The sequence below is a fragment of the Paramormyrops kingsleyae genome, chromosome 14 (genome assembly GCF_048594095.1).
Source record: "Paramormyrops kingsleyae isolate MSU_618 chromosome 14, PKINGS_0.4, whole genome shotgun sequence".
Classification (NCBI taxonomy): Eukaryota; Metazoa; Chordata; class Actinopteri; order Osteoglossiformes; family Mormyridae; genus Paramormyrops; species Paramormyrops kingsleyae.
This window is the reverse complement of record NC_132810.1, coordinates 14,952,059-14,978,017: the sequence shown is the minus strand read 5'-3', so window position 1 is coordinate 14,978,017 and position 25,959 is coordinate 14,952,059. Positions and strand designations below refer to the sequence as shown.

Genomic DNA, 25,959 nt, shown 5'->3' with positions numbered 1-25,959 from the left:
ATCTGAAAGTTAATTAACAGTCATCTATCCTCCCCCATTTCGCTTATCCAGCCAAGAGGTGTAGTGCGTTGGGAATGAACTGGATTTCAGTAGGCTACTCAAAAGCTTTTCAAAGAGCTAAGCCACATTTTACAGCTGACATAATTTAATGATGCATATTTCAATAGCTCTATGTTGGTCTGTGCGTACCCTTTCTTGTCTTGTTGAATTTCAACAACCATAACGCAAATAAACTCTAATAGGCTAAGTGATAGAAAAGAAGTGTGTGATAATGCACTCTTCCAGTTTCATGATCTTTTGAAATATAACATTGATATTAATGAACATGGTGACTGCCGGTTCGGATTTTCTCGTTTCTGTCGCTGTCATATTTATGGCCTCGTGCGGCATCCCTCACTCTTCCCATCGCATCTTTCCGTCTGTACCTTTTACTCACGTGCCGGTCGCGCTTGTTTAGATGGACGTATGCAAAAAGCAATTAAGTGCGGAAATAAACAAAGAATAATCAAATTGCTCTTTGGCAGAGGAAAAAAGGTGGCTGTGTTCGTATTGTCGAATTGAAATTGGTATGTATGCATGGGGCAGGTTGGGGCGCGCGTCACACGCACCATTCCGCTATAAAACCGCTCGCCCCTGAGCCACCCTCTTTCAGAGGAGCAGCACGCGCTGAAACTGGTCTAAACAAATCCACCTGTTGGTCAGACTAACCAGCAAAAATGTTTAAAATGACGGCCGTGACTCTCGGATTGTGCTTCATAATCCTCTCTGTTTCCACTCAGGTATGGTTACTTTGTCTATTATTTTTTCCCGTGCGACTTTAACTTTTATATTTTATTGTTGCCGTATTTAGATTATTTAATTTCATTTGTTACTAGTAGGCTATCATTTTGTTGTAGTTTGTTTTTGCTGTAAATTCATATTTTAATCTACTTGCGATGACATAAAATCAGTTTTGAATAGTGAAGGCACTGTCGTGTCATTGAAATGAACTCAAGTGAGACAACCTTCCAGAGTTGGAGGAAGCATAAAGAACATTTTATCAAGTGCAGAGTATATTTTCATTGATTATCACTGACTACTGTACCGACCCTCAAATAACAAAAGTTATTTGTAGTAAAAATCATCTTTTTCTTTCGCTTTTTAAAATTTAGATTTCGTGTCCTTTCTCAGTTTCGATAAGAATTGCTTTCAGTCGTTAATTTATGGAACTCGGTAGAAATAATACGCATGCATTCTGTTCGTGAGTTGGAGACGGTCGGATGACTTATTTAAAACCCGCCATCCTTTCTAATTTACCGGTAGGTAATATTAGCGCTGAAAGAAACTCGAGTCAGCATAGAAATCCACTCCGATGCATTGCAATTCGTGCAGGATCCGAGGGATCAGAGTCTATAGGAGTTAATAAATGCACTGACAATTTGAATCAGGATTAAAGGTTATCATTGTCCGCATTACAGTGGTGACCTCGCTATTAAATTGTAACCTACGTGTATTTTTTGAGGTGTACTTCAAAGAGAAATCTTTTAAAAAGTTAAACAACTTTTCGTTTGAAAGGCCGTCTATCCGATGGGGATTGTGGTATACCCTGGGGGTGGATAGACGTGTGTTCTGCTTTTCCATAAAGCGGTCTTGCGATGAAGACGTAGAAAATCGTAGGTAGTGGTTACAACGGGAACTGTAGTCTAGCCTAATTTGTGGGAACTCAATGTTCCGCTTTTTCGGACAATTGTCGCATCGCTCTGACTACTGTGAATCAGGGGAACAAAACTTAATGAATTCCATTTCCCCAGGTGAAATCTCTAGGTAGTACACAATCTACGGGAACCACGCTGAAGAGTACGATGTCGTGGAACGTGACCACCGTGAGCCACATGAACTCCACCAGCAGCCCCGGAGGTGCGGGGAGCTCCCTGCGCTGCGGCGCCTCCTCGCTGCTGCTTCCCTTCGCCGCTGCCATCTCGGTGCTGCGCGGTCGCTCCTGAGTCATCGCTAATAAACGGAGGCAATGAAGATTGACATACAGCAGATAAGAGGGAGGAAAAACATCCAAAGAGCATACTTTCATTTTTTTATTTTGTCCCACTGGCAACTTAATTTCACCTGAACTGGAAAGGAATCACCAAACGGCTGCGCAAATGAAACCTTTGCAACGGAAGCTAAGCCGAACACTAAAGAGACCAGGTGTTGATCGGTTTGACTCCCACCACCTTCCTACCCGCGACGATACGCCTCTGGCTCGTCTGCTGAGCTCGATGACCGCCATGCTCCTCACCATTATCACTGTGTTGTCTCAAACGGGGCCGCTCATATATTAAACTCGCATCATTGTAGGGGTTGCGCGCCTAGGACATCAACAGCCTTAAGTACGTCTGGGATCGGGTTTTAATTGGCTGTCTTGTCATGCTAGCTTTCAGATATTTTGGTTTACTGTATTCATTCATAATCTAATCCACACAGGTGCTGGAACTGTATTTACATTTAGTAACTGATATTAGTTGTAATTTCTTGGTTCAGTTCCCTGTTAGGATTAACACGCAATTGGTTTTTGTAAAATTCCTGTAAACCTTCCATATGTTTTTATATACAATACGTTGGATGTTTTGTTTCTATAATTTTTAGTTGGGATCTTATCAGGGAGTCTTCTAACATCATGTTTAATAAATCAGTTACACAAAACATTTGTCTCTTTAATTCCAACCCAGAATAAGACATTCTTGCTAGCAGTCTTGTGTTAGAGATCCAGACCATTGGCAGATCTGGATGGAGGTCTGTTCACATTATCCCCTTACTATGTTTTGGTGGCTGAGTTGGTCTTTCTGTCCAGTCATTGTAATTATTGAACCAGGAGATCAAATTGACTTCAGAACTTGGCACAGAGCTGTCAGCTGGTCCAGTATGGGTGTGATCTGCAAAGAAGTCTCTACACTGTCCCCCTCCTCGGTAAGTGACAGGGGCAGTAGTAGGGGGTTTGAATGAATGAATCAATCAATCAATCAATCAATCTCTCTCTCTCTCTCTGCATTAATTAGTGTTTGCACATTATCTTATACGTTATACATTATCATTTCTTGTATATTGGAATTCTTTAGTTTTCACATAGCCCATCATGCTCTCCTTTTTAAGACACATCCACTCTGAAAAAAAGTACCAATTTGTACTCTTGAGGGTACATTTACTTGTCACTGGGCCTGTACCCTCAAGGGTCTGCCAGTTGTACCCTAGCTGTAGGTAAATTCACCTTATAAGGTACAGAAATGGACTCTGAGGAACATCTTTGTTCCATTGGGGGTACATTAATGTTGTTTGTACCTCAGAGAACAAAACTGTAGCGCAGCAGTGGTGTACTGTAAGCATCGCTATTGAAACCTGTAGAGTTGTGGAGAGAGTGAAGCTTGCAGTCTGAGCACAGGGTCAGATATCTGTCTGGTGCTCCTGGAGCGTTTTCTGCATGGTTGAGGGCCTTGTTCAAGAGCCTAATGGAAATGTGGTTGTTTTACCGAGGATTCAAACCAGAAACTTTCCGATCACAGGCACAGAGGCTTAACTGCTAAGCCAACTATCCCCATTCATAACCATGGTGCCATTTTCTGTTTGTAGCTGGTCTAAAAGCTCACACTCTCTCACCTGGCATAGGAGCTTGTCAGGGTAAGGCTGCCCCCCCCCTCCCTCATGCCCAGAAACCTGGCTGAGGTTAAGTGGGCAGACTAAGCAAAGAGCACGAGAGGGGCAATCAGTCAGGTTCCTGCACCAGCCGCCAGAGTGATGCCCGCCGGCCCCCTGCGCCCGCCTCACCAGCCCCAGTGGGCACCGTTAGGCCCTGACAGCGTGTTCCAGCAGTCATCACTGCTCTGGATGGGTGACCGACGTCAGCCACATCAGTCCTGCACCCACACACCCCTTCCCTTCCATTAACTTCAATGATACAAAACAAACATTTGAGAGTCGCCACCAGCAAAAAATGTGGTGATGGTGGTGAATTACTTATGAATAGTTTCTGTAGAAATGGTGACTGTGCTGTCCTTAAGCAGCGCCATTCGCTGTGCTGGTCTGTGTCCCTCCCGGTCAGTGAGGTCACTCGCCCGCTTGATTAATGGAATCCTGACGGCCTCCCCATTTCCAGCTCTGCCTGTTGAATATAAACGGCAGGACTTAGAGCAAAACATTTATCATTCTTCTGACGGGTTTCTTTTAGCTTGACAAATGCGTCTCCCCTGACGCCCGTTTTGGCAGTGAGCTGTGAGAGTTCAAGTGGGCGACGGCACCAGCGGCCTCGTGTTGTGGGGTCCATCACCAGAGAGGCACCTCCCAAACCGTGAATCCAGCTTGCCCAGGTGTTAAAGCCCGGAGGCGTGTCCATGACAGCCAGATGCCGTCTGTGGTAAAACAAAGCAGTTTGCAGCCCGATTTCTTCAAAGCAAAGACATTAATATTTTATTAAGCCGTACAGTTTAGGGTTGTGAAATGAAAATAATAATAGTTTTATCCTTTGACGTTGCTGAGTGGTGTGTGAAGAAACGTGTGTTTCGGATCCTTCAGCAGGAAACACTCTGCATGAAGTTTTAGGCATGATTAAAAATAACCATGAAACTGATATCATGCAGCAGCAGGGTGGCTGAGATGGCTGCACCACTGGCTGGTCTGGCCACTGCCTTCCAGTTTTACTGGAAGATTAAGGTGCTTCCGGCTTTGACGCACAGAGGGAAGGTCACCAGCTCACAGCAGCCCCCTTCATTTCAACACGGCCTCGTAAGTGTTACTGGGGCGTGTGCCTCTGCTCTTTCAGAAGCTCCATAAACATTCTGGCAGCACCTTTCTGTAGGCTGACCCCCCCCGCAATCAGGGGCTCCTGGAGATCCTCTGTTTCACTTTAAGTCACCTTTGTGTCCCACAACACCCTAGGGGCACTGGGGCAGTGGTCCAGGTGGCAACAATGTTCAATACCATTCAAACCATCCATCTGCCAAGAACAATCACTATACTGTGGGGGGAAGCGGAGAGCAGGGGGCCCCAGGAAGAACAAACTCACCAAGCCGGAGTGAAGAACAAATGAAATGATGTTTGAGTATTAAAGTGTATAGTAGTTACTTTAAAAGATAAAGAATGTGCATGTTATAAAGTGCAGGCCTCAGTCTAGGGGGGGGGAGGTTGCAAAGAAATGTATTCTGTTATTAATCTGTCTTCTTGTAGTCTGAGATTTGTAATATGAACTGTATGTTTTATCTTAAATTGTTTTGGTGCAATAAAGTTGCCGTAACCTAATCGAAAAGACGACCAAGGTCGTGAGAAATTCAAAATGTTACCTTCGCATATGAGGAATGTCAGAATGGTGTGTAACTAGCCAGTAGAGCAAAACAAGCAGGAAGGATTCTGAAAAGGTCATAGAAGCAGCCATTAGGCTACAGCAGAAAGTGCTGTAGGTGTGTATGAGAGGGAGATGCTCCCCGCTGGCTGCAGTATCGACTAATAAACACACAGAACTTCTCACCAGTTTAAGACTCATGTGTTTAACTTCCTCAGCAGCCACTGTCCACTCCGAATGGACTGGAGACCTGGACAGAAGATCCCCCCCACACATACAGCTGGGACCGGATCTGAACCCAGAACCTGGCACTGCACGGCCATGGACCTCGGGTCTCGGGGACAGCAGGTTCCGTCGGCAGGGGGGACAGTACACAGGCTGAATTATTAACCGACCCGATGAATTATACATCGACCAGCCACGGTCCTGTTACGCTGCCAATCGCGGCACTGGGGCCCCTCTCTACCTGTCAGGGAATCACCTGACTCCCCCGGTTCCCATGGGAACATTTTTTTTTCACATGATCACATGACAAAGGCCCCCATTGTCGGGGGCACGAGGATGGCAGCAGGAGGGGGGGTCTGAGCAGCTTCATTTGCCAGACAGGTTCCTTCTCTCTCCTTTCATCTCCCTCCATCCATCCATCTCTCTGTCATCCGTCACACCCATCACACACATTGTTTTTCTCCAATTTTCTCTCTTGCTCTCAGGACGGGGGTGTGTGGGGGGGTGAGATTAGGGCTGTGATGCACGTGAGGGTGGAAGCTGCCTTTCGGTCCCTGGCCATCCCCAATCAGGGCCCTCTCCCCCACCTCAAACACAGGCATTTGCCTGGGGAATCTTGGGGTGTTGGGGGCCGAATTTTGGTGGGGCTAGGGGGCCAGGCACCTGTTGTCCCAGCAGCAGTGGGGCACTGAGCCCCTCCCAGGCCCTGACTGAGGCACCGTTACAGCGCCCCCTACCTGCACTAACCCACCACGCCACACACTTGTCCCAAACCGAAGTGTCTCACAAAACAGAGGTATCTGGTCACTATTGGTGACTCCTTTGTGACTCCACCAACACCTCGGCCGCATCCACGTCCCACGTAACTCTAGAAGCTTCCGTTAGCATGCCATCGTGGGTCACGCGGCCCCACCCTCAGTCCAGAAGCTGCTGCAGGCTCGTCGATAGCTGGACCTTCATAAACAGATCCGATGTCCGGGTGGCTGCAGGAGGGGGGGGGGCTGTAACCTTAAACGTGCAGCCCTACCTGTCCTTAAACATGACGCTCCTCCCATACTCACACACATATATGCAAACACAGCGTTTGGCCTGGAACATCACACACACACACACACACACACACGAGCATCGTCTGCGGGACCTGCGCAATGAAGCCCACCACACACACACGAGCATCGTCTGCGGGACCTGCGCAATGAAGCCCACCACACACACACGAGCATCGTCTGCGGGACCTGCGCAATGAAACCCACCACACACACGAGCATCGTCTGCGGGACCTGCGCAATGAAACCCACCACACACACGAGCATCGTCTGCGGGACCTGCGCAATGAAACCCACCACACACACGAGCATCGTCTGCGGGACCTGCGCAATGAAACCCACCACACACACAAGCATCGTCTGCGGGACCTGCGCAATGAAGCCCATGTTCAGTGTCCTTAATTAAGGACAGTGGACATGTTCAAACTAAAAATGGCATTTCTTTGAATCCAGCCTCATACGGATTGAGTTTTACGAGTTTTCCTTGCTTTAAAAATGTAACTCCCCCCCTGTCATGAGCACAGAATGCACCTGGCAGGCGGTCTGTCCTCCCAACAGAGGCCCAGACTAACCTACGCATGTCATACCCCACCTAAATCTGGCTGGAATGATCTGCCCCCCGTTTGGCTTCATGTTATCGGCATGCGTTTGCACATCATGTGGTGTGACTACAGCCGGTATGACGCACGTAGGCCTGTAGGGAACAGGGAGCACAGACCTATCATGTTTTAAATCTGAAAATGCTTGCCACAAAATCATAGTTCCTCCTTTATAGTCAGTAACGATTATTCCCACATCTGTCGGCGGGCTTCTGTTGCCGGGGGCTCATGTTGCACCCCTCCTACAGCTGTGGAGAGCATCAGCCACTGACGAGCTGAATTGTGGTCTGGTTCGGGCTGCTCGCACCATGGCCAGGATGGAAAAGGTGAGCGAAAGCCCCACCGCCAAGGGAGCTGGATCCTGTTACCTACCTGTCAGCATTGGCCCACCTCTGTGTGCACCCTTTCATCGTGGGCAACCCCCTCGTTGTTACCATAGCAACAGGCAAGCATCCTCAGCCATCTTATTCCCTGACTGTGGCTTACGTTATAACCAGCTGGTTGGCTCTTCAGGCTCACGCCGAGACCCACTTGTCGGCACATCACCCCCACATTACCCACAATCCTTCCTGTGTCAGGGTGATGTGGCTTTCCAGGGCTCCCTGTGCACACGCTGTTGTCACAGGTCCTGCGATCAGGATCGCAGCAACTCCGCTGCTCAGCCCACATTCCACCACATGAAGCGATTCTCCTGCGCTGTGCCTCCAATGACCGGAGACTGCCAAGACATTATGATCACTATTATGATCCTTGCACGTGTGCATATTTTGCACATTCTTGCACATCCATTGTCTGTCATTTTCTGTGCATTTTCTTCCGGATATATTTATGCTCTTATGCTTTTTCCCCTTAGTGCACGCCGTGTGAAGTAAATCGCTTGGTGAAATAAAGCAGTTCCGACTTTTGTTCCGTGTGCTGTGCGTGTGCGGCTCAGATGAGACGCCGTGTTGGGGAGCACTGTGAAGCCCCCAGCTCATTAGGAGCCCAAACCGCGACCCAGAACACATGGGTGCAGAGGGAGGACGAGAGGAGGAGGTGGTAAGTGGAGGATGTCTGTCTCTGCTGCTCTGTAATCTTAGATCTCTGACTCAGCAGCCCCCCCCCCACCCCCACCCCCACCCCAAACAGTGTATCTGTGGTATTCTGCAGTCTTTTCTGAGCTTAGCAGCCTGATCAGCATTTCATAAAGTATGAAAGTGCTGTATAAATCTAATGCATAATAATTATTATCATCATCATCATTATTATCATCACTATCATTATTATTATTATTATTATTATTATGAGGACCTGGAGAGCCATGAGCTGACCAGTGGCTCCAAGCAGTACTGCAGGCAGTGAGCTTTCCAGGTGCATCTCGCTGTGAGTCTGACCTCAGCCCTGGCAGCACCCACCCCCCCCCCCCCCCCCGGGCTGGGCATTCGAGAAGCTCCACATCCCGTCAGGAAGCACTTTGCTTTTGCTTCTCCCCAAAAAAATCAGGAAGCAGCACTTTACAATGCAAAGCATGACGTTCCTCCAGAGAGAGACGCTTCTTTCCGGTCGCGCAGCTCCAACACCCACTGAAATCAGCCCAGTGTTTGTTTTTCATATGGGAGAGACGCAAATCGGCAGGGCGAGCGCACGCCTTGTCCGAAGAGCCCTGCAGCCATCACAGGCTGGAGGACAGTCCCAGAAGGGCTGGCCTGGCCTGCAGGAGCGTCTACATGCCGTGACAGCGAGGTGACAGCGTTCTTCACAAGCCAACAGCAGGTTGGCTCGGGCCGGTCCCTGGCGCAGGTTCAAGCCCTTGTGTGACCACGAACTCGTTATCATGTCTGCTTGGAGCACAGGGTGACGGTCTGTGCAATGAAACCAGTCGTGACCACAGGTTTCCTGTGTGACCTAAGGAGCCTGAGGACAGACGAACTGATTTGTTATGGAGAACTGCAGTGGAGACCCTGTTATACCACAGGGTGTCTGTCTGTCTGTCTGTGTCTGTGTGCATCTGTGTGTCTGTCTGTCTGTGTGTCTCTGTGCATCTGTGTGTGTGTGTGTGTGTCTGTCTGTCTGTCTGTGTGTCTCTGTGCATCTGTGTGTGTGTGTGTCTGTCTGTCTGTCTGTGTGCATCTGTGTGTGTGTGTGTCTGTCTGTCTGTGTGTGTGTGTCTGTCTGTGTGTGTGTGATGTGTGTGTGTGTGTGATGTGTGTGTGTGTCTGTGTGTGTCTGTGTGATGTGTGTGTCTGTCTGTCTGTGTGTGTGATGTGTGTGTGTGTCTGTCTGTCTGTGTGTGTGTGATGTGTGTGTGTGTCTGTCTGTCTGTCTGTGTGTGTGTGATGTGTGTGTGTGTCTGTCTGTCTGTCTGTGTGTGTGTGATGTGTGTGTGTGTCTGTCTGTCTGTCTGTGTGTGTGATGTGTGTGTGTGTCTGTCTGTCTGTCTGTGTGTGTGTGTGTGTCTGTGTGCCATCAGCACCATGTTATCAGTCCTACATGGACTGCTTAAAGGTTCACTGATGGCTTAGCTGAGATGTTGGAAGCTGGAGCTGCTGGCTCGTCATCTTGTCATCCTGAGACTCACCCCCGCGCTCATCTGCCGGTATCTGATAGCACATCACAAAGCAGAGGAGCCCAGCCCCGGCAGACGTGCCCCCCCATGAATCGAAAACAGCGGGGTGAGCGACACACAGACAGACTGATCTTTTCGCAGACGGGATTAAGCTGGAGTTTGTGGCTACGAGGTAGTGCCGGAAGTTTCTGTACACACTCTGCAGTGAGATCACACTCGCACAAAGGGGGAAGTCCCCAAAACCGCTGACGAAAAGACCAAATAAGGCTTAAAATGAAGAGGAACTCAGCCAAGACCTGACATCTAGCTGATGCGGAACGATGAGAGATATGACAGAAATGTCAATGAGTGGGTTTGGAGGAAAAAACTGAGGCTCGACAAGAGAGCGACAGGGTGACAGACTAAGCCTCCATTACCGGGACGAGAAAGTGGGAATAAGGCAGCAGGAAACTGAAAAACCTCTTTATCCCATTGGTACTGGACCAGTAAGGCTCCATTAAACCATGTGACATTGGGGATGGTTATTCAACAACATGCCTCAGGGTGCACAAGGTCACCCTGACATCAGCGGTGACCATGTAGCTGTCCTTAATCCCAGCATTGGTTTGGTTTTTTCATTCGCAAGGCAGCAGCCCTGCTGCCCCCTCTGGTCAAATGAAGAACTGTGCGGCCATCATTAACCCGGACGCCAAACAGCACCATTGACTGTGAGAAGTCAGCTTCCCAGTAACAAGCCCTGAAGAATCCCTAAGGCAAGAGGGGTGATTATCAGTGAAAAGCTTTTAAAATACAAATGCAGGTATTATTAAAGGCGAATAAGTCATATGATCCATCGTCATTTTATTTTATAAGAGCAGGCAGGCAGAGCTGAAAGAGCCCTGCCTTTTAAATGCATCCCAAGGCATTGTGGGACGGCAGGGTCACCTGGACCCCCAAGTCCCTGCAGGGCTGGGTCCTGCCCGCTGGCCCAGATGCCAGCTGGCTCCCCCTGCAGGTCGGCAGTGACCGCTACAGTTTCTGCTCTTTAATATCACATATATGATGCCATCTGATATGCTTCTAAATCGGGCCAGCGCTGAACCCCCCACCTGCCACCTGGGACTTGTCTCCTCTCCGCTGGGGCACCGTACAGACCAGCCGTCGCGTCCCCGGTGTCCTCAGGTGTGCCCCTGGAGGGCGCCCTGGAGTCCCGGTGCCACACCCACATCCCCGGGCTCCGCCCACGTCCCGGCCAGCTCCAAGCGAGGGAAGCACAGCCTCTTCTGCAGCCAGGCAGCAAGGGCCAGGAGCCTGGTGTCATGCAGAGCCGGTCCGATCAGCTGCAGGCCAATGGGGAGGCCCCGACTGGACAGAGCTGTGGGCACAGTGACGGCTGGGAGGCCTGGGGCGAAAACCAGGACAGCATCAGGCATTTCCCTGAGGCTTGAAAATCACACAACAGAAGCTACAGGCGTGGCCGTACCTGCCATGTTGGCGGGCTGGGTGAAGACGTCCTCCTGGGTGCTGCGCGTGCGGTTGTCCTCCTGGATGAATTGGTGGTAGGGTGCAGCGTCGGTCAGCGTCGTCGGGGTTAGCAGCACGTCCACACCCCCGTGAAAGACCCGCGCAAAGTCCTGCGCGATCAGGCGCCGCACTTTCTGCGCCTTCATGAAGTACAGCTCATAGTTCCTGCATGTGGTTATAGGGCAGGCATGAGTAAGTGCACCCAGAGGAAAAGGCATGATTAATCGAGCCCCAAAAGACAGACCGTTCTTCTAATGGGGATCAAACTGCTACACAATGCAACCAAAACAACCTGAAATATAGGACATTGTGCAGACGAGCCTGTTGGTAACAATGAAAACAGGAAAACCAAGAAAGAAGATGTGCATGCATTTAACTGTTCCTTCTGTGAGACACACTTCCTCTCCACGAGTGATGCTGGGCCTCCAGTTCTGACACATGCACCCCAGCTGCGGTGAGAGGCCTCTCACCTCTTCAGCAGGAAGAAGTTTCCTGCCAGGATCCTACGCCGGACGACGTCGTTGAAGGCCTCATGTCGCGTGGCGGCATACAGGGCTTCGGTGGAGTCCTCCAGCGCGCTGCGGTGACCTGAACGAGACTCACCGTCAGTCTGCCTGTCCAGGGCTCGGCTGTGGGGGGGGGGGGGGTTCCTGCTCACTTAGATAAACAGGAGCATCACAATAACCCCATCCAGGACTCCGAGGACCGGTTCTTCAACCGCATCATGCACGGTTGATCGCCGACTGACCGACAGCGCTCACCGTACTCCAGGCCGTCGAAGCGCGCCATGTTGGAAGCCACCTCTGCCGTGCAGAGCACGTGATAGCAGACGATGGAGTGCTGGGTGTGGGGGAGGGACACGGGCTCCACCGAGGCTCCCTCCCGCTCAAACAGGTCGGCAACACGAGTCCACTGGGACAGTGTCTCTGCGGACAGCCCCGGGGCGTGGTACTCCTGGGGTGGGGGGGGGGGGCAGGAAAAGGCTAAAATGACTGGGCAGAAAGAATTTCAACAGAACATCATGTATGGTGATGCACTTCTGCACTCCTTGAAAACACCTTCACTATGTCTGGCATAGTGAGGGAGTAAGCACTGGCAGCACGCTCACATCCGGAGTGAATAGATCACTAATAATAATAATAATAATGATGATGATAATGAAGATAATTTGGGAATCTGGCCTAGGACATTCACACACAGGGGGCGCTGCCTACCCGCGGTATGCCGATACGGATCTTCCTGACGTCAATTTCTTCGGGTAGGTGGGTGGGCGTGGCTGGGGGAGGAATCGTCGTGGAGTCCTTCTTGTCCAAGCCTTGGAGGACACCTGCAGAGACATCCGCCCAGTTGAGAAGTGCATGGGAGTTGTGACCCGCGAGCATCCCACACTGTCCCACTGCCCGTCTGCCTTCCAGCATGTTCCACTAACCCTAACCCTACCCTTACCCAGGACGGTGGCCGCGTCGCTGGCGCTCCGGGTCAGGATGCCCGGTACGTCCATGGAGTTCACCAGTGGAATGAGGCCGTGGCGGGACAGCAGGCCGTAGGTGGGCTTCAGCGCCACCACGCCACATAGGGCCCCCGGGTTACGCGTGGAGCCCCCCGTGTCTGAGCCCAGGGCACTGCAGGAACACGAACAGGAACAGGGCTGAGTGACAGCGGCATGGGGGGCGGGGGGGACAGGTGGCCCGCATGACTGGATGCATCACTCCATCTTAGGGTGCGGCTCCAGCTCCATTATGCTGATTGGTCAATTATTCAAGTGCTGGTCTTTCAGCAAAGAATCAGAGCCAATGAACCGGGAGGGACCGGTTCGCCGCCCTGCCCTTTACTGATGCAAATATCAGGAAGCCTCGTATGTTTAAACCTTTGCGCTAATCCTTGGCTGACAAGCCAGACGAGCTTAGTTACAGACAGACAATCACCTGCCACACCTTTAGTCCACCCATCCACACTCCATTTAATCAGGAAAGGTCACTACAGTCAGAACTGCAAGATGATAGGACGGTACAACATGGGTGAGAGAGCAGTCCAGGACAGGGACACTGGGAGACAGGAAGGGACAGGGACACTGGGAGAGATGGGGGGAGACAGGAAGGGACAGGGACACTGGGAGACAGGAAGGGACAGGGATACTGGGAGAGATGGGGGGAGACAGTCACATGGGGAGACAAGGGGAGTCAGCTACAGAATCTGCATAGGTATGACTGGGAGATTCATACTCCATGATGACCCAGAAATACAGAAGTACTCAAGGCCAGACCAGGCAGCACACTGACATGATGGACACTCCTAACCAGAGGAGGCAAAGAAACTCTCATATCATGCAGCCTTTTGACAGGTCAGGTGCTTTTCTGGAGCAGAAGCTGTCACAGGAAGCTGCAAAACTCACAAGAAGCTGGTCTGGGCCGCCACGGCGACTGCACTCCCCCCAGAGCTGCCACCAGCGATCGTCCAGCCCGCATCAGCTCCGGCCCGCTCCCGGTACTGCACCGAGTAGCTCCAGGGGTTCTGCACTGGGCCGAACACACCGTCGGTGCTGCCGGACCTTGGAGAGAACATGGGGTGGGGATCAGGTGCCACGCTGAGGGCCCATGACCCCCGAAACACACCCGCCTTACTGCCCCACCCACCCTGCTCCCAGCAAGCAACTCAAATGCAGTTCCACATGCATGAAAATAAGAGAGATAATGATGTCCATTTTTAAGCAAAAAAGGGAAAAAAGAAATCAGCATTTTGCATAAATTTACCCCATTGCAAACTCATCCAAATTAGTCTTTCCGATCAGGACGGCCCCCTGGTCCAGAAGCTTCTGAACAACGGTGGCGGTGTAAGGAGGACGGTAGCCTGCAAGCCAGATGCAAGATGACAATGACAGAATAATGAATACGGACAGCGGCGAGCAGTGAGCGAGAGCATGCCGACCCGAACACTCAACTGAATGCTGTGGATGTTTAAGAAGCAGTTTACATCAACCAGCATGAGCCTAATTAGCATTCTAGGGCATTGAGGTGTTTTTATGTATCAAAACAGACACTGATATGTTTTATTTACAGCAGAATTTTTTAGGAATCTGCACTTTTTCATGGAACTGAGGGGAGATTTCAGCGAACCCCCCCCCCCCCATGCCCACAACCCTGCCCAGGATAAGTGGTTGGAAGATACAGATGGTACAGAGACCAAAATGAAGCTGATTATCATACACCTGAAAGTGGGAAACCTCGAGAGAAATCCTAAACACAAAGGAGATTCTTTTCTGTATGAGCCAAAATGAATAATGGTGACTGTAACCATTTCGTTGCACAGCAACCTTGCATGCAGTTGGAGTCACAGACTGCTCCTCCGACAGGCCTGTCAGGCACCTGCCATCTGGAGTAGCGTGCCTGCAAGGCAGTATGTGAGCCGTAAGCTGTGCAGGAAGCCACTGACCTGGCAGGGAGCGTTTTGGAGTGGTGGCTGTAGTAGTATGATAAGCACAATCTGTGTGTATCCTGCTCACAGCTGCATTTACAATCTTAACACTTTGACATCTCAAGACAAAAGCAAGAAAAAGCCCAAAACCTTGAAAATATTGCCATTTCCAGGAAAAAGTGGACCCTGACTGGTACAGGCCAGTAGATGCACACATTTCACCAGCAGTTTCTACCTTTCAGCATGCGCGAGGCACATGTGGTCTCCATGCTCTCCGTGCAGAAGTTGTCCTTGACTGAGAAGGGGATCCCATCCAGGGGCCCTTTGGGTTTCCCTGCGGGAGGAGCAGAGTGATGCTCATTCATAACTACATCACAGTCATTACCGTGTCTGTGTACATCTCTGAAAGGTGGATAAAGCATGTCACTCAGCAGTCTGCTCAGTGGGTATTTGCTCTTTGCGCCTCCCACACACACCTTTAAGAAACCTGACTTGTGACTCCTGCGCCTGCTGCAGAGCCTGCTCCTCAGTCACCGTGATGTAGGCGTTCAGATAGGAAGTGCTCTTCACCTGCTCCAGACACCTTCTGCACAGCTCCGTGGGAGACACCCTTCCCTCCCTCATGGCCTGTGACACCTGAGGAGATTTTACATAACCAAGGTATTGAACACATTAATCTGCGCATTAACATATACGTACTGTCATGTGACATCCTCACGATACATTGTGAAACCATATTAAAGGTTCTGACATTATTGTGCATCTTTACAAAGTAACCATTGTCAAATCAACTAATGAATCCTCAACTATCTAACGAGACCATTTAAACGAAATCGCGTTCTCTACCAATATGCACAAATTCAAACGGAAATATGAACAAAATTAAATTTATCGTTGCCAATTCAAACACAAAACTATGACAGACGAAATGCTATTTGAATAATAATTAATAATAAAATATAAACATAACGTGTGAATGAAGCTTTGCAGATGAGACTTACTTCTCTTATTGTCAAGCCCAACATATTCAATATATTATTTTAAATCCCTAATACCCACGAACTGTGCCGGCAACCTTTAAAATACAGAACCATAATAGGCGGCCATGTTGGCTTTACTTTGCCGTCCAATATCGCTGAATCTGATTGGTCGGTTACGGGCATTTCGCATTTCTATTGGCTAATAGAAAGATCAGAGGTCATGTTGTCAGTTGATGGCAGGGACAGGGCATCGGTAGCGTGGGTATATTTGAATGCCAGAGAAGTACTTTCTTGTAAACTTTAATGAATGATAAACAGGAGATTTAATGTGAAGCGTAGACAAAATTAACAGCAACCATATATTTATGTGTTGTATCGCGATATGGAGCAGTGATTCAGTATATTTGATCAGCGAAACAGGTCCAATGTCATTGATGATATTGAGTTAGGCACGATTAAAATCAACGCGAGCATTGTGTGAAAATGGTGCAACTGTGCAGCACAATAGCGAGCGTACGGCTGTTATGTCGGTGTCGGGGCAAGATACCCAGAGTAAGCGTACTGGTCGGTGAGGGACGCGGGACGGTCAGGCGGCTGCAAACTTCCGCGCACCGGAGGACTGTCATGCCTGCCTGGGTGATTGACAAGTACGGGAGCAATGAGGTCCTGAGGTTCACCAAAAACGCCAATTTCCCCATCATCAACTACCCCAACGAGGTTATAGTTAAAGTTCACGCTGCGGCTCTCAACCCGCTAGACGTGAGCATGAGAGGTGAGTGCTGCTAGTGCAGCGCCTCGCGTTTCTGCGCTGAATGTTCGCTGAATGCTGCAATATTCACACCTAACTAATATAGAGCATTTATGCGAACTTTGACAAGTGCAGCCTAATGCTGTGGTTATTTCTCAAGACTGGAAAATTTCTTGGAATACTAACGTGGTGATATATTCCACTCATTGCCATCCTATGCAGACCGATTGGGAGTTCTTTTTTATTATTATTATTATTACAGAAAACAACTGTAAATGTAGTCTCCCTGATACAAGCAAGGGCTGGTATCTTGTCATTTTCTCAACCTGGCGTGCAGCCTGTTTGAAGGTTTTGGGCAGCTAAGATTGGCAGGGTGACCGTCAGCGGCTCTGTGTCTGTTTCACAGGTGGGTATGGAGCAGCTACGTTCCACATGATGCGTGACCCCCTGAACATCAAGCAGACAGGCAGCGAGTTCCCTCTGATTCTGGGCCGGGATGTGTCCGGTGTCATCATGGAGTGTGGCCTTAACGTGACTTATTATAGGCCAGGGGATGAGGTAATGTCGGCGGCGACGGAAACCGAATCATGGACTGTTTGTCTTTGGAGAGGTGGGAGCGGGATCACGTGCCCTCGGCGCTTGTGAAGTATGTTTCCGTCTCCTCACTGGGGCAGCTAGCTATGCCGGGTCTGCCAGTGCTACAGAGTAGGGGCCATGCAGTGCCAGGCGTGTTGTAGCTTATATGTGGATCTGTGCCTGTACTGCGTTTTGCTGTCGCTCTGTGTTCTTGTCGCTGTAATCGGCTCCAAGCTTCATTAGTATGCCGCCTCTGTCTCTGTGCAGGTGTGGGCGGCCATTCCACCCTGGAAGCAGGGCAGCCTGGCCGAGTTCGTGGTGCTGAGTGGGAACGAGGTGAGGTGCAGGGAGCCCCTCAGGACTGTGGGTCAGATCCCTTGGTTTTGGAAGCTTAAATAAAATTATGACCCTCCCTCAGCAGGTGTGCAGTATTTCATTAATTAGGGTGTTTTAGTGAATACCAATGATGGGAACAAGTTTTTTCTTGGTGAGTCTGAGTCAAATCTCGAGTCTCCACTCATGGTTGTCCTCATAGAGTTTTTACGTCTGTGTATATGCAGGGAGTGATGCGTCATTCCAACAAACTATCTAAGGAAACTTTTGATTCAGCCAATTAAAAATGCAGACAGCATTAATATACAGAGAAATGATAAAATTAATATTATGATATCCGCAGGGGGGACTATAACCTCTAGTCCTGTAGTCATAGGGTCCAAGCTGGGTCTATGTGTTTTTGCTCTCACGTCCAACTCAGTTTTGTTGAATCGAGGCATCAAATTTGTGACTTGAGTCTGAGTCAAGTCATGAGTCAGTGACTCGAGTCTTCACCTCTGGTGAATACCCTGATTCCATTCCATGGGAGGAAGACTTTAATGTATCTCCTGACCAAAGCATGCATAATTAATTAGTCTACCACAGAGCAATTAGATTGGTGTACAAACGTTCCTGTATCCCGTGTGGGGGCCCTAATTAAATGGGGGGGGGGTTGGCTTTGATTCTGTGAGCTATCCAGTGACTGAGGGGCTGTTTCCTGTCCTGTCTCATCCAGGTGTCTCATAAGCCCAGGACCATGGATCACCTGCAGGCTGCTGCGATCCCATACGTGGCAGCGACGGCCTGGTCCGCCCTGGTCACCACCGGCGGACTCACCAAGGACAACTGCCCTAAGAAGCGGTCAGTCACCCTGGGTGCTTGTCTTCAGTCCCCAGAAAGACTTTGTCTGGACAGCCGCTTGCTTGGAGTGTCCGTCACAGAGCACCGTCACTAATTAGTCATTAAACAAAGGGTGACCCGCTGGTCACCATAGCGGCAGGTTCTTCATTAGAGGAATGACAGCTTGTCTTTCTCTGTGTTTTTCTTATTTAATAGACAGAAGGCAACATCTTCATGCTTCACCTTCATTGTTTTTCAATCAGTTCTTGAAAGCTGCCTGATTCATCATATTTCTGGATCTTCTATAAGCAGTAAATGTTCAATGACCTCTGATGCTTCCACACAACAGAATTCTCATCATCGGAGCGTCTGGTGGTGTGGGGACCTTCGCCATCCAGGTAAGTAAAACATGAAGTTTAGTTCTGGGAAATGGTTTAACAGCGAAAAGTCTGTAATCTTGCGATTCAGCCTGACGCCGTGGTCATAGATCACGTCTCAGTGCTGACTCAGGCTGCTCAGATCAAACTGGTATTTATGGCTGAGGCCACAGAATGGGATGTGACCTGAATCTGCCATGTGATATTCGTCCTCTCTCTGATGTGTAATGTGATCCTTTCACATTCAGGGGGGCTGTCGTCCATCTCTTGATGCAGACATGAACCTCTCCTGATTGGCTCATCCGCAGATGGTGAAAGCCTGGGGGGCACATGTGACTGCGGTGTGCTCCCAGAATGCCGAGGGGCTTGTGAGGGGATTGGGCGCTGACCATGTGGTGGATTACACGGCTGGACCCCCCGAGGACCAGTTGAAGGCCCTGGATAAGTAAGTCTGGTCTGATGCTTATCAATTTGACGGTTGCAGTTTGGCCAATGGGAGCACGGTTCCTCTCAGAGATTGGGTACCAGTGCTAAATATAAGCGGTACCGTCTCTGTTTTCCAGGTTTGACCTGATCCTGGACAATGTGGGGGGGGGCACAGAGAAGTGGGCCCTGGACCTGCTGCGGTCCTGGTCTGGAGCGAAGTACATCACTATGGTGACGCCCTTCCTTAGGAACACGGACGCACTGGGCATCGCCGATGGAATGATGCGCACTGGTGTCACCGTGGCGACAAAGATGTTTAAGGTAACCTGCGGCTCCTACTCCTGAGCTTCTGACAGTGCCTGGGGGTGGGGGGGCAGGAGGAGGCTGTTGGTAACTGGGCTTCGTGTGGGTGCGGTCTGGGCCCGGTGGTGCGGTCTGGGCCAGCAGGAGGGCCGCCACGGCAGCCCTGAGCTGGCAGCATTAGCGCTGACACCAGCTCGGTCCTGGGATGCCTCTGTGGGTGCCGTGCCTCGCCTCGCTCCCTTTGCCCTCCCAGGCTGGGACTGTCCAACTGGCGTAACTGCAGCATGAGTCACTAGCTGGTGTCCCTATGCTTGCGGTGCCCTCTGCTGGGGCTCACACTGGAGCTGCCGTTTCCAGCTAACCCCGGGGGGGGGGGGAGGTACCTGGGGGGGGGGGGGGGTTTGAAAGGTCCCTATTACCATGACAGCATGGGCTCCTTTGTTCAGAGTAAACAAAGCAGCTTTACTGCGGCCCTTTGTGCCTTTGAATGGACGTTTCTGTTTCTGGCACCTTCCCATTATGGCTCCGGGTTCCAGAGAACTCCGGGGGCTCGGAGGGGCGACGGGCCGGCTGGGGAGACACGGTCATTGTTTGGCTGAAAAGTCATGGTGACGTTGATTTGAACTGCTTTATAGACCTTTTTCACGAATACTGGAAATACGTAATAGTAGGGTAAACTTCTAGTTCCGGTCAAGCGTCAATGCATTAGAAAACCCGGGATCACAGAAAATTGAGCAGAGAATGTACACAACCTCTCTGACAAATTTGCCCAAATTTACATTTGCGGATGTTGCTGAACTAGTGGAGGAAAACTCCGTCACGAGAAAGAGCAAACTTGATAAAGGCTACAAATTTTTCCACGAAGAATTTGTCCGTTAGTATCAAGGTAACGATTACTTAACTGCTCACCACATGCAAATTTTAAAGGAAAGACATTAACGGCTTTTGTTAATGTTTAAAGGTAGAGAAACTTTAGATGTATTTGTTAATAGGCAAACAAAAATGTGTTATTTTAAATTAGTACAAATATATATACCTTAACTTTAGAAGCAAAATGAACACCCTACACACGCACACAGAAGAGCCCAGACATGTGCACAAGCGCACAACCAAGAGTGGGGCTTTAGAGTTTGATAATCAAACTAAATCAAAAAACACTAAACATATATAGTTTACGTTTTTCTTAAAATGTATAAGGATCGCTTTGTTGTAGCGAAATTTTCAAATAGTGTGAGCGTGATGTAAATCATTTAGGCAACAAGCATCAAAAAACATTTTAGCTGTATTTTGTCAGTTCATTTTAAAGAAGTTGGCCCCGGTTTATTTAATTACATTTAATAGCTATAGGAACTAGTGCCCGGTATTTATCGACATACATCAAAAACATTTTGAAACTTTGGTAGAATAACGCCTTAATTATTTTAATAAACAGGCTTTTTCATTAAATGTTTGTTCACGCTCATGCGAGCGCGCGCACACACACACAGCAAAACCCCGGACATGCACATTTCAAATACACCCCTTAACCATAACGTTTTTTAAGTAATGAAGCACTTTTCGGCCAATGTGTTATTTAAAATAAAACACCCTAAGCACATCGACAGAACCCAGAGCCGCTATCGATGGATCTTCGCTTTTGGTGAAATACTTTTTCCATTTGCATCGAAATAAAACTGTTAAACTGATTACGGCTTTTATTCTTTTTTAAAAACTTGGGCTAAAATATTTGTGCTTTTTTCGCATTTGCTCTTTTTGACAGTGTTTCGCTCGGGCATGCCTCTAATTGTTTAAAAGTTTGGGCCTTGTGTCATTTGTGCTTAAAATACGGTGTTTGCTCTGTCTGAGGTGAAGTGTCTGCTGCAGACGTAAGTACTCCCCTTTTTAACTGTGAAGTTTGGTCCTTCATCCCGCCGGATAGCCTGAATCCATTTACGTTGAACTTCACCATTAACAGGGAAGGAATGAAAAGACTTTTGAGAATACTTTTGGTAATTACAAGAACTGCTCGGTACATTGCAAGAAGAGGTCGCTGCTTGCGGCATTTTTTTTAAACCGGCGGAAGTAAAGATACCCTACGATTACGTATTTCCGGTCAAAAATGCGGAAGTTGTGAAAAAGGTCTATTGCAAATACACTCTTAAAGCACAGAACACAGCCTGTACAGTATGTTAGATTGTCTTTAAGTGAACGGGTTCAGTACGGTTTTGAGCCGAGTAGGAAGGTGGACGTCATGTGAAATTGATGTCATTAGTGTCCTTGGGTACAGGGTCCGATTAGGGAGAAGTCAAAAGTAAATAAATAAATAAAATGGTGTGACTGACTGACTGACTTCATCTGACAACCTGCGGTCAGCCCAGGCGGGGGGGGACGCCTAAGCGGTCCAGGGGTGCCCAGGATCAGGCTGGGATCAGTGCCATCTGAACTGCCACGGAATTGGCAAAATGCTGTGCAGTCTGTCTGAATAAGGTATCAGATGAGAAGCTTAATATTAACCCTCGTCTTCAGGTAAAACGCAATGCTTAGCGGGCCCACCTGCAGAACGAGCCCTTCACAAAGTGCGGCATCGCCTCCTGTCTTCCAGCACCTGTCCCAGGGGAGGCACTATCGCTGGGGGTTCTTTGCGCCAAGTGGTCGGGCTCTGGACGAGGTTGCGGAGATGGTGGATGCCGGACAGGTACGGTCACGTGTGCGTATGTGCGTGTGCACGTGTGCGTGCGTAGGAGGGTCCTCTGTGCCATGGGCCGTATGTACATCTCCTGTCTTATTTTAACCGTGTTGTCAGGTGGGGTTTCATGCCCCTCAGGGTGTTCCCCTTATGCTGGGCTCAAAGCCTTAATCCTTGGACTTTGGCCTTGTGGCTGTGGCATGGTGGATCTCAGAGTGGGCCTCTGTGATGACATCACAGCCCTACTGGGTGCTGATTGGACAGATCGGCAGTGAGACGTGGAGGTCCAGCGCCGGTTACTGAGCTGGGTTTCTGTTCTCTTTGATGGGGTTTGTTTTGAATCAGTCCCTGCTTTGGAGTTTCTGACCCCAGGGGTGAATCTGACTGGGGCAGGGCCTCAGCCTTTCATGTGAAACCGCATACCTCATTTTCTCTGAAGTCCTGCGCTGCACTTAGCTCTGCCTAGAAGTTAAAATTTTTTTTTTTTAAATAATGTAAGCGAAACCACAGTTGTCACCTATAATGCTGTCAGGCTGCTGCTGCTGCTTGTGGTCAGCTCCTTTCTAGCGTGGTGTGTGGTGTGCGGTCTGCCTCAGGCTCACAGGAAGTGCCGCATGTCACACAGCAGCACTGCATTGCATCACTTCCTCCTCTTGTCCTACAGATCCGGCCCATTGTGGAGCACCAGTTCTCCTTTGCCCAGGTGCCCCAGGCCTTCCAGCAGCTGGAGAGGGGCCACGCGCGGGGGAAGACCGTGGTTAACGTCCTACAGGGGGGTCCCCAGTAAACATAAGATAACTGGGTGGGGGTGTCGCTCACACTGTCATCTACCCTTCCACAAGCCCTCTGGCTCCAGGTGACTTTTGACCTCTCGGGAAACTCGACTGGACAGGAGCTCATGCTGAATTGCGGCGCTTATATGAGGCAGAGAGCCATTCTGGTGCATCGTCAGGCATGTGGGAGTGATTTCTGAGCTGTGGAAGCATGTTTGAGTGTCGGGTTTAGCATTGAAAGAAGCCAGTGTACGTCAACTTTGGGGAATAGAAAGCCAGTCTGTACTTGAAGAGACAAAATGTTTATTCAAAACATGAGTTTTTTTATTTGGACAGCGAACATTTACATTAAAGAAACAACCAGTTCTGTAAAAGAGGGCAGAGGAAATACAAGAGGAAATATAAAAATCAGGTCTTCATGTAGAAAATGTCATGCAGTAAAAAGTGGAAGAATGCTGTGGGAAAAGGGCTGGGCTCCCACTCTCAGAAATAAACAGATTTAAAAACAAAAAAAACATGTGTGTGTTTGTGTGTGTGTGATACAGCTGCTTGGCGTTTTGATGGGCTGTACAATGAGCTGCAGATCCTGTGGAGCAGAGCAAATTCCTGGAGGGAGGATGTGGAGTTTGGTCCCCAAGCTGGCTGGGTGCTGGGTCCTTAAAGGCATCTGTGTGACTAGTGTTTTCGATGCTCTGCACAACTGGAGTGCTGCCACCTTGTGGTGCTTGTGCGTTACATCAAAAAAAAAAAAAAAAAAAAAAAAACAACCAATGGCAGGCGTAATACGGAATGCTGGTCTCTTGAGGAAGTTTTCCTACAGCATGTTTACCAAGGCAAACTAAGCCCCATGACGGAGTGTCTTTGTAGATCGGTGGAGAAGCACGGTGAGACCCTGAGGCCCCACGGTGGAGAAGTCCTGACATCCAGTCCTCTGCTGCAGCTTCAAAGAATCTCCAAAGTCCATCTTTGGTTTAATTTTCGTTCATCAAATTCATTGAGAATAACTTGGTTTTTGTCATATTGTTGCCCACCTGTTAAAAAAAAGTTAATTTGAATGTATGATGCTTTAAAAAGGAAATCTCCAACAGAATCTCATAGAAGAGAGTAACACACCACACCAGCTCTTTACTCCTGATTGGAGGGCTAGCTTGTGTAATAGTGCAGTTTTCAAGTTACCCACATGGTGGTGCTATAAGACAAGCAACAGCCATGGATAAACATGGCGCAGCTGGGAGATATGGTGTCTTAGTAGAATTAAAGGATTTACCGACCACATGCCCTTCTGCAGTGATACATGCATGGGCTGCAAGTCACTATTTAGCAAGCTTGTTTTTCCAGTTATGGCACTGGGACCATGCCAGGGACCTCAAGCAGAACCCACATTCACACACGTCTGAATCACAGGCTGCCCTGTCAAAGGCCAAACATGAGCAGGTCATTTTCACATGGAAGCTAAGCTTCATACCAAGGCTGGAAAAGTAAAGAGTAATGACCAGCCATGGCCTGTAGGTGGTGTAAAACCAAGCCCTCACACACCCAGCCATTTGTGGCCCCTGGCTCCTGGGGGGGGGGGGGGTGTTCACCCACTCACTACTCTCAGTACAACAGCGAGCTATAACGTTACCGGCACTCAGCAGGTGCAGCAGCCTTCAAAAACCCCACTGGAAACTAGGGGGAATGAGGGGAACGCAGCATTGACCAATCAGGATCAACAATGTAGACACATCCATCCTCTCACAACCAATGAAAATGCTTGAGGTTTTGCAACAGCAACGCTGACACAACGTTTTGTTTTGCTGACCCTCTGTCGCGTGACCATCTGAGGGTTTTGGGCTCCATCCCGGCAGTGCCAGTTGGTTTTGCGGACAGGGCCTTTGGAAGCCGCGGAAGGCAGCATCAGGCTGCTCTGTGGCTCTGGACTGACCTTTAACCTCCAGAACCAGCTCCGGTTTCATGCTGCAGCGGATCAGCCCGTCTGGAGTGATGCTCCAGAACTGGTTCTCCTCCCCCACTTCGGGAGAGATGCCGAGCCTGCTGCCGGCCATGACGACGCTCCCTGTGGTCTCCAGGCAACAGTCCTCCAGCATCTGCAATGCAGGAAGCGAGCAGGTCGACATGCCGCCATCCACATCTCACCCGTGGGGGTGTGGGGGGGTGGGGGTGGCAAGGCAGCCGTACCTTGCATCGGAACAGGCCATCCTGATAGGCCCAGATCTGCTCTGCCCCTCCAACCTCGTCCAGGGCCTGGATGCGCATCAGCTTGATATCGTCCAGCGACCCGCTGAGACTCATCGCTCCCCCGGTCTCCTTGTTCCTCAGCCGGAAGAACACGGGCTTCTGTTGGGAGAGCCGCACGCAGTTCACACACGCAGCCTGATGGTGGCGATGCGAGTCGCATGGCAGCTTTTCCTGTTTGCTTAATCGATGATGAAGTGTGTGGGTGTATTCCCGCGAAGCAACGGTCCCAAACTGTACTGACAGGCCCGAGAGGAATCTGCCATTTCTGCAGGAATGTTTCCTATGGGTGTAGTCCTTCACATAGCTCTGCCCCCCACACCCCCCCAGGAGTAATATGAATATCTGAGTGTAACAAAATGTGCCCCTATGCACCCAGGCAGGCTCTCAGCCGTGATGCTGATTATGCAGAGAACAGCGCCTTCAATAATAAAGGGCTGCCAATAAAAATAAAAGCCATAGAACAAAATGTCAGCATGAAAAGCAGCCATAGGAGCTGCTACGCACTGTGCTAACAACCCAAAAGTCACAGGTTCGAATCGCAGGGAACACCTATCGTAAGTGGCCTTGGATAAAAGTTTCAGGTAAATAAAAGGGGCAGTGAAGCTGGGGGTGGGATGTGCTGGTATGGAAAGTCCTGGGGGGGGGGGGTGGGGGGGTTGAAAACGTGGAAGAAAGAAAATGAAGAGCTGTGTTCTGGTTCTGCCCCGGGCTGGTTGCCATGTCAACATAATAAAGTGAAATGTGTTTTTCCAGAGTTGTGGAAATCGTGCGGCAAAGTCCGGCAGCACAGCCCACCGGCTGACGCTGTGTTTCCAAACCCCCCCCCCCCCTCCTGCGGGGGCGGCCCGTACCTGGATCAACGGCCGCAGGGACCCGACGCGTCGCCAGTCGGTCATGGCATACCAGTCGGCCACCTCGCCAGGAAGCAGCAGGACCTGCCTTCCGCGGAAGTTGGTCTCCTCGAAGAGCACCCACCTGGGGATGGGGCGAGGGTGAGAGCATGAGGGCAGGCGGTAGGGGCCACACAACACAGAGTGGAGACATTTGCAAGAGAAACTGGGTTTCTGTCTAATTAGCACAGTGTGGCATGTCT

At 49.7% G+C, this 25,959-nt stretch overlaps 3 protein-coding genes and 1 long non-coding RNA gene across 7 annotated transcripts in view; 2 read left to right on the top strand and 2 right to left on the bottom strand.

Annotated features, from left to right (window-relative positions):
* The first annotated feature begins 382 nt into the window (after nucleotides 1-382).
* Nucleotides 383-2,676, top strand: LOC111855541 (uncharacterized). Its single transcript, XR_002840915.2, has 2 exons — nucleotides 383-779; nucleotides 1,791-2,676. It is a non-coding gene; the product is annotated as an uncharacterized lncRNA (long non-coding RNA).
* A 7,858-nt stretch (nucleotides 2,677-10,534) lies between these two features.
* qrsl1 (glutaminyl-tRNA amidotransferase subunit QRSL1) lies at nucleotides 10,535-15,759 on the bottom strand. The gene is made up of 11 exons (XM_023834701.2): nucleotides 15,630-15,759; nucleotides 15,105-15,264; nucleotides 14,864-14,962; nucleotides 13,968-14,064; nucleotides 13,610-13,765; nucleotides 12,664-12,839; nucleotides 12,432-12,544; nucleotides 11,979-12,171; nucleotides 11,688-11,805; nucleotides 11,177-11,382; nucleotides 10,535-11,095 (listed from the first exon to the last, which is right to left on the bottom strand). The coding sequence occupies exons 1-11, from the start codon at nucleotides 15,651-15,653 to the stop codon at nucleotides 10,872-10,874; spliced, it is 1,566 nt and encodes a 521-aa protein (XP_023690469.2). The 5' UTR covers nucleotides 15,654-15,759; the 3' UTR covers nucleotides 10,535-10,871.
* Nucleotides 15,760-15,821: 62 nt separating this feature from the next.
* rtn4ip1 (reticulon 4 interacting protein 1) lies at nucleotides 15,822-23,411 on the top strand. Of its 2 annotated transcripts, XM_023834702.2 has the most exons (9): nucleotides 15,822-16,380; nucleotides 16,763-16,914; nucleotides 17,200-17,268; nucleotides 17,981-18,105; nucleotides 18,434-18,482; nucleotides 18,770-18,906; nucleotides 19,025-19,208; nucleotides 21,772-21,864; nucleotides 22,520-23,411. In XM_023834702.2, exons 1-9 carry the CDS (start codon nucleotides 16,092-16,094, stop codon nucleotides 22,640-22,642), a joined length of 1,221 nt encoding a protein of 406 aa, XP_023690470.1. In that variant the 5' UTR covers nucleotides 15,822-16,091; the 3' UTR covers nucleotides 22,643-23,411. The 2 variants fall into 2 exon arrangements, with proteins under 2 accessions (XP_023690470.1, XP_023690471.1); XM_023834703.2 differs by lacking the exon at nucleotides 22,520-23,411 and having other exon boundaries at nucleotides 21,696-21,796.
* The window catches only part of crybg1a (crystallin beta-gamma domain containing 1a), a 37,681-nt gene continuing 34,636 nt past the window's right edge, over nucleotides 22,915-25,959 (bottom strand). For all 3 annotated transcript variants that reach the window (XM_072699382.1, XM_072699383.1, XM_072699384.1), the window contains exons 19-22: nucleotides 25,718-25,841; nucleotides 24,807-24,965; nucleotides 24,553-24,715; nucleotides 22,915-23,659 (exon numbers count right to left, since the gene is read on the bottom strand). In XM_072699382.1, the coding sequence (XP_072555483.1) occupies nucleotides 23,571-23,659; nucleotides 24,553-24,715; nucleotides 24,807-24,965; nucleotides 25,718-25,841 (535 nt within the window). In that variant the 3' untranslated portion in view covers nucleotides 22,915-23,570. The remainder of the gene's footprint in view (nucleotides 23,660-24,552; nucleotides 24,716-24,806; nucleotides 24,966-25,717; nucleotides 25,842-25,959) is intronic.

Excerpts from the sequence above, each read along its gene's own strand:
- qrsl1 (XM_023834701.2), bottom strand. The coding sequence starts at position 15,653 with ATGTTGGGCTTGACAATAAGAGAA. Across the intron at positions 14,963-15,104 it reads ACAAGTCAGGTTTCTTAAAG|GGAAACCCAAAGGGCCCCTG; the intron begins GTGTGTGTGGGA and ends CTCCTCCCGCAG. Across the intron at positions 14,065-14,863 it reads TGCCTCGCGCATGCTGAAAG|GCTACCGTCCTCCTTACACC; the intron begins GTAGAAACTGCT and ends TCTGGCTTGCAG.
- rtn4ip1 (XM_023834702.2), top strand. The coding sequence starts at position 16,092 with ATGGTGCAACTGTGCAGCACAATAGCGAGCGTACGGCTGTTATGTCGG. Across the intron at positions 16,915-17,199 it reads ATTATAGGCCAGGGGATGAG|GTGTGGGCGGCCATTCCACC; the intron begins GTAATGTCGGCG and ends GTCTCTGTGCAG. Across the intron at positions 17,269-17,980 it reads TGGTGCTGAGTGGGAACGAG|GTGTCTCATAAGCCCAGGAC; the intron begins GTGAGGTGCAGG and ends TGTCTCATCCAG.